At 40.6% G+C, this 7,050-nt stretch overlaps 1 protein-coding gene and 1 non-coding gene across 2 annotated transcripts; one reads left to right on the top strand and one right to left on the bottom strand.

Annotated features, from left to right (window-relative positions):
• Positions 1-2,519: 2,519 nt before the first annotated feature.
• LOC128128247 (small nucleolar RNA R71) lies at positions 2,520-2,626 on the bottom strand. The gene has a single exon (XR_008226107.1). It is a non-coding gene; the product is annotated as a small nucleolar RNA R71 (small nucleolar RNA).
• Positions 2,627-3,636: 1,010 nt separating this feature from the next.
• LOC128127704 (uncharacterized) lies at positions 3,637-4,155 on the top strand. The gene has a single exon (XM_052766379.1). It carries the CDS (start codon positions 3,637-3,639, stop codon positions 4,153-4,155), a length of 519 nt encoding a protein of 172 aa, XP_052622339.1.
• The last annotated feature ends 2,895 nt before the right edge of the window (positions 4,156-7,050 follow it).

Genomic DNA, 7,050 nt, shown 5'->3' on the forward strand with positions numbered 1-7,050 from the left:
ATTTGGAGGTGATCGGAGAGGGACCCTACACATCAGAATGCACAATATCAAAGGGAGCAACAGAATGAGTGACACTTTTATTAAACGGTAAAGCAGAAAATTTTCTCAGTTTACAACCACAACAATCAGAAATATCATCAAATTTCAAAGAGCCTAACTGATATGTGCATATTTAGTTCATATTAAGTATAGATTTTTATTCATTTATTAGCTAAATTATTGCACTTTATGGACAAAAGGTACTTAAAAGTGTTTGAATTATATTTTCAGTCCAAAAATGAAGCTCGGAAGCAGAAGGAAGCCGGAGAAGCGGTTGAGAGATCGAGAATGAAACAAAGAAGTAAAACACCAAAAATGACACCTACTCGGCGAGTAGGGTCGACTACTCGGCGAGTCCGATCGAAGAATCGAGAAGATAAAGACTCGGGATCCCTGAGACTTATCACAATACAGGGACTGAGAGATGGACTCGACGAGTCGCCACCTGACTCGACGAGTCGATTCGTATATATAAAGATAACTCCTCAGAACGATGGAAGGGAATTCTGGAATGATTCAGAAGAGTTTAGCTGCGATTAAGAAGGCAGAAAAACCCTAGAAGACGACGAGAGAAGCTAGAATTCAATCCCGAAGAAGAATTGAGGCAAAATTTCATCATTCTACTTACTCTTTTGTTTTATCATTATGGTTAAACAATTTGATTTTGTTTGTTTGCTGTTAGCTACTTCAATTATGAGCTAAAACCTTTAGACTTCTGTTTGGGGATACAAAGTTGACAATATGGTTTGATTGATTGGTAGGATTAATTCTAAAGTTTGTGAATTTTTGTTATTTTAGCTTGCTAAAGAACCTTGTGTGTGAATAATAATTAATTTTTTGTTAATAGGAAGATAATTGATTAGCATGAACATCTATTGATTATTAACCTCATATGCTATGTGATCACTATGCCATATGTCTAGGATTAATGAATATGAAACTAGAGTTAGTAAGAGAATTGAGTAAATTCATGTGCAAGCTTGTGTGATGACCATCAACAAGAAGTTAATTAAAAGATTAAATTAGTTAACTATTGCAAGTCTAAATTAACCCGAATAATTGATCTAGTAAATCTAATTAAATTAGACAACTGGCCACTGTTTAAGTTAGTTTATTTGCTAAGGATTAGTGTAGTGAATACGAATCTAATCATTTGAATCGGTAACCAACAAAAGAATTAATCCATTGCACCATTACCTTAAAATCAACCATAGGATCAATTGAGTTGAACTAAACAGAAGTTCATTTCCAATTATTGAATCTATTTAAGTCTTTATTTTCTAGTTCTTAAATTAGTAATAGTTAGCAAGTTTCTAGTCTTGAAAAACTAGAGAAACCCTATTCTTATTAATTAATTTAGATAGAGTTAGTTTTTTTTAATTTTAATTTGTCGTTCCCTGTGTTCGATACCCTACTTATCCAACTATACCACAATTGATAGGTTCACTGCCTTTGTGTGTTGTTTTACAATTAAAAGTAGGTTTAAAACTAAGTGAGTTCGCACACATCAAGTTTTTGGCGCCGTTGCCGGGGAACGGTTCTAAAAATTAACATTAAAATCAAATTTAATCGATCCTTTGTGTGGGATTTATCTCACACAAAGTTATTTAAAAGGTAATTCAGTAAGTAGAATTAGTTTTAATAAAATTCCGTTTTTAGAGTAACTAGAATTTTTTTTTTTCTGTTTTTGCCTTGAACTCGCCGAGTGCACTCGTGCCAACTCGGCGAGTACATCGCTGTTTCAATTTTATTTTTTTATTTTATTTTTGTTCTTTTTATGCGTTTTCTGTTTTGTTTACAGTTGTTTCATGACCCGAGGATCTGATACACCTCTGGTCCCCCCTCTTGAAGACCCGGAATCCGCGCTAAGGAGGAGCAAAGGCAAAGCCGTTGGAGAATCCACTTCTTCAAAGAACTCGCCACTCAAAAACCTCAAGTCCGTTTTCAGCAAAAAGAGGAGCAGCAAATCCGGAGCATCCAGTGCCTCTTTGACAATCGAAGACCCAATTCAAGAAGATATCGAATACGAGACCGAGGAAGAAGAAGAACCCACATTCGAGCACGACTCCGAGTTTGAAGACGATTTAGTTATCACTATGGCTAATATCGATGAAGTCCCCATGGGGGAATGGAAGAAGAGGATACGCGATGACACCGGCCTGGGACTTGTGCAGCCCGCAATTCCCGCGACCGCCACTTTCGAACTAAAAGGCCATATTCTCGCTCAACTCAAGGAGATTCCTTTTTATGGGAAGGATCACGAAGACGCCTACAAGCACTTGGACGAAATGAATGATGTGGCCGACTACTTCAATGTACCGAATGTCCCCCGCGAGACCCAGCTTCTTCGCATGCTCCCAGTCACGTTCAAAGGAGCTGCAAAGGATTGGCTAAAGTCACTTCCTCCCGGATCAGTCACTACATGGGCTAAGATGAAAGAGGAGTTCATAGACCACTTTTGTCCGCCCTCCAAAATAGCCAAGCTAAAGAAAGCAATTGCCAACTTCGTGCAACAACCCGGAGAATCTCTTTATGAAGCATGGGAAAGGTACAAGAGTTTGCTTCGAAATTGCCCACATCACGACCTTAATAGCCAACAAGAGGTCTCCATTTTCTACGATGGAGTCAATGTCACCACAAGGCAATTGCTCGATTCTCAAGGCCCGCTCACGAAGAAGGCGCCCCCAGTAATCAAGGAGCTAATTGAAGAATTCTCTAAGCACTCTAGAGAATACCACAATCCAAGAAACAAAGTAAGTCGGGGGGTAGTGAACTCGGCAAATGATAGCATGGCGGCTGTGATAGCTAAGCTTGATAATCTTGATAGGAGGATGACAAAAATGGATCAAACAATCCATGCTATTCGGGTTGGATGTGAGAATTGTAGAGGGCCCCATCTCACAAAGGATTGTGATTTGGATGAGAATGGAAATAAAAAGGCTCAAGTATTCTATTCAAGCGGCGATCGATACGACGAAAATTGGCGGAAACCGAAGAAAGAATGGCTCCCATACGAAGAATATAAAAAGGCTAAGGAGGAGAAATACAAGCAGAAAGAGAGGGGATATTATCAAAAGGAAGAACCGGTGATAGAAAAGAAAGCTGATTTGGAAGAAATGTTCACTAGATTCATAGCCGCTTCCGAAAAGAGACACAATGATCACAAGGCTGCAATACATGAGACCAGAAACATGCTAAGGAATCAGCAAGCATCCATTCTCAACATTGAGAAACAGCTGGGACAGCTTGCACACCAAGTGAACGAAAGAAGACCGGGTCAACTTCCAAGTAATACCGAAACCAATCTGAGAATGGAGAATGTTAGTGCAGTGACCTCCAGCAATGAAGAAATTTTCACACATGCACAGAGGATCTCCAAGAGGAAGACAGAAAGGGCAGAAGAGTCGGCTCCAGCAAAAGCCGACATGACTCGCCGAGTCCCTCTAATGGACTCGACGAGTTCATGCGTAAATGACAAAACTGTCATTCCCTTAAAGCCATATAATCCTCATCTGCCATTCCCAATCAAAGCCATGTCTGTGGAAAAAGTTGAAGCATGTTAAAGCCCTACAAGTTAATGTGCCATTTGTGGAAACGATGCTCCAGACACCCAAATACTTCAACTTGCTAAAAGGTCTTTTTGCTGCTAGGAAAGATTTGGCTGAAGTCGCAGAGATACTATTGAGTGAGCTGCCCGAAAAGAAGGGCGATCCGGGGAATATTATAATTTCGTGCCAGTTTGGTAATGAAGTTGTCACCCAAGCATTGACCGACTCGGGTGCAAGCATCAATCTGATGCCTTTCTCTTTCTTTAAGAGGTTGAATTTACCGGAGCCAAGACCGGTAAATATGAAGATCCATTTGCCAGACAAGACAATAATTCATCCACAAGGCGTTTGTGAGGATCTCCTTATTAAAGTCGACAAGTTTATATTTCCGGTAGACTTCGTGGTTATTGATATGGAAGAAGACCTCGAAATTCCAATCATTTTGGGGAGGTCATTTTTAAACACCGCTTGTGCTTTAATTGATGTATGTGAGTCTACACTAACATTAAGGGTAGGTGATGAATCCACGATGTTTAGAGCTGTACCAGAAGCCAAGCAAGAAGAGTAAAGAAAGGAAGAAATCTCATTTATCCATTTGGAGGATGAGATGCTACAAAAAGAACTTGCACTTTTGCAAAAAGAAGATCCAAGCAAGTTTCTGCTACATTCTGGAGAGGATGGAGATGTTACCAAGGACTTGGAGGAGTTAGAAAAGCTACTGGAAGGAGCCGACTCAGAAAACACCCAAGAAATGATGGAATACGGTCAGACTCGCCGAGTCACTTTACTGGACTCGACGAGTCTAGTCGAATTTGATAACAACTTGGACGATTTAGATCTGCTTGTACTAGGCGTGCATTCCCGATGCTGGAAGATGACGAGACGTAGACGGGAAGGAGTCCAGCTAACAACTCCTTAAAAAGAAGCACTTGGCAGGAGGCAACCTGTTGTTTAGAGTTTGCTTTCTTTTACCTTTTTAGTTTTGTTTGATTTTTTTTCGTTTTTTTTAGAATTTTAATCTTCCAAATCATCAGACATGTCTGCTTGAAAGTGCGTATGGACTAAGTGTGGGGTGGAATAAATTTCCTTTTCTAAATAATTGACAAAAATTTTATAAATTTTGAATTGTTTGCAAGAGACTCGCCGAGTCTGACCATCACTCGACAAGTCCATTTAGATTTCAGAAAAAAATAAGATCGCGACCCGACTCGCCGAGTCTGACCCTGACTCGAAGAGTCGGTATTATTTACAGAAAAAAAATAATAATGAAATTACTTTTACAACCGGTAACTAGGGTTTTAACCCTAATGAATCAATTTCTTTTTCACAACACACTCGTCGTGCGCCTCTCTCCAACCTTTTCTCTCAAGCATTCAAGTGTTCTTCCATTATTTTTCAAAATTTTCAAGTTCTATGACGAAAGGTAACTAATTTCTTCTTATTTTCTGTTAGAAGCATGATTTTAAGATGATCTAGGGTAGTAATTTCATAGAAAACCCGATTTTGAAGAATAGTGAAATTCTAAGGTTTCGATTTTTCATGAATTATGATGTTTTGCATGCTTATTCTTGCCTAATACCTTATAAACATGTGTTTAGACAAAACCCTTGAAGAAATTTTGAGATTTCATGGTCCAATTTAGACCGACCCGCCGACTGACTCGTGCAGTTCTTGCGACTCGCCGAGTCGTACATGGACTCGACGAGTCGAGTCGGGGAACATGTGCATGACTTCTTTTAATTATAATCTATGTTTCTGGGTTTTGTATCTTTGTCTTGTAGAAGTAATGTTCAACAGGAGGCAAAGTTCTAGTGGGCACCAAGGGGACTTTCCTTGGTTGAATTTCCCACACATCGAGTCCGCTTCAACGATGCGGAAGTGGAAGAAGAAGTTGGCCGACATAAGGAAGAAAGAAATTTACGTGCCCAATAGGATAGATTGGGATTGGTTGCAAAGTGTACGCTATGAAGAGGAGTTAGCTCCTTATCTTTTGAAGGAGTTTACCCATGAAGGAGAAATGATGATTTGTGAGGGGTGGAGCCGGGTCTTTCGAATTCAAGAGCCGGTGTATTTGGAGCTATGCCTAGAGTTCTTCTCCACGGTATCTTTCACGGGGGGAGTGGATTGTTATCACCCGGTAAGTTTTAGTTTCTACCTTGGGGGTGAATTTCATCAATGTTCTGTACTCGACCTTGCCTGTCGATTGGGAATTTATGACCAGCCCTTGGTCTCAACAGCTATCTTTCGGGCCTTTTTGGAGCAATCCCACATGGTGTTTCCCGATGGAGTGACTAGCACGGGTTGGTGGAACATGATTGGCAACAAAGTTTATATTCCGAAATTGGCACAAGAGGGGAGCATTCGATCGCGTACGCACCGCCTTATTCATCGTCTCATTTCATCCGCTATTAACCAAAGGAAGGATGATGACAAGGTTTCTAACCTTGATGTCTTCTGCTTATGGAGCATTATCACACCCGGCATTTTTCGCAATATTCCTTGGTGTTTGGCTTCATATCTATCGGAGGGTGCGGTCAAGGATCGCAAAACTTCTCGAATTAATGGTGGTATGTTTGTCACCCGGCTAGCCAACTCGTTTGGGTTGATGACCCGTGGTGCATGGAACTTTATGACGATGATTCCTACACCTCCATTCAATCCAATTCTTTTCCGGCGGGCCAGGATTATTGAAGACTATGGTGGACGTCATTATGCTATCCCGCATGATGATCCGGTAGTTGGTCCCAAAGCACCGGGAAGGAGGGTCCGATCGAGGAGGGAGCGGGATGTGGAGGAAGAGCCGCCGGTGATTCCGGTTGATAATGAAGAAGTACCAATGGATTGGTACAATGTGGAGATGAGGCGGTTACAAGATCAAATGGCGCGGGGAATTAATTTTAGCAATCAATCATATATCCGGCTTTTCGACCACTTCAACATACCGCATATCGATGGTGGTAACTTTCCGTATATTCCATCGTGGGAAGAGGTGATAAGTACAAGAAGGAGTGGTGCGGGAGGAAGTGGAACAGCGCCGGATCATGACGAGGAGGAGGATTAATTTCTTTGCGTTTTTATTAAACAATTTTCAATTTTTTTTTTATGTTTTTTTTGTTTTTTATTTGGTTTGTTTGAATGTGTTAAGACTTTTTACTGTTTTGCTTAATGTGTGATTGCCTTGATTATTTTTCAGAATTGAATTAGGAATGCTTGCATAGGAGGGTTAGAGTTATAGAGTCAAGAGGGTTATAAGAGTGATAGAGAGTCAAGAAAGGGAAGCATTAGAGTCAAAGTATCGAGTCCGGTCCTTAGGGACATGAGAGAGTGAGTTCAAAAGTGAGGAAAAATTTTGAAGATTTATTGGAGGCTGGAACAAATGCAGAATGCCATTTTTTTTGTCCAGCGGTCTACTCGTCGAGTGCACTAAACTGACTCGACGGGTCGCCTAATATTCTCACACATA

The sequence above is a fragment of the Lactuca sativa genome, chromosome 8 (assembly GCF_002870075.4).
Source record: "Lactuca sativa cultivar Salinas chromosome 8, Lsat_Salinas_v11, whole genome shotgun sequence".
Lineage (NCBI taxonomy): Eukaryota > Viridiplantae > Streptophyta > Magnoliopsida > Asterales > Asteraceae > Lactuca > Lactuca sativa.

What these genes read in the sequence shown, in the direction of transcription:
- LOC128127704 (XM_052766379.1), top strand. Translation starts at nt 3,637, where the DNA reads ATGCTCCAGACACCCAAATACTTCAACTTGCTAAAAGGTCTTTTTGCT.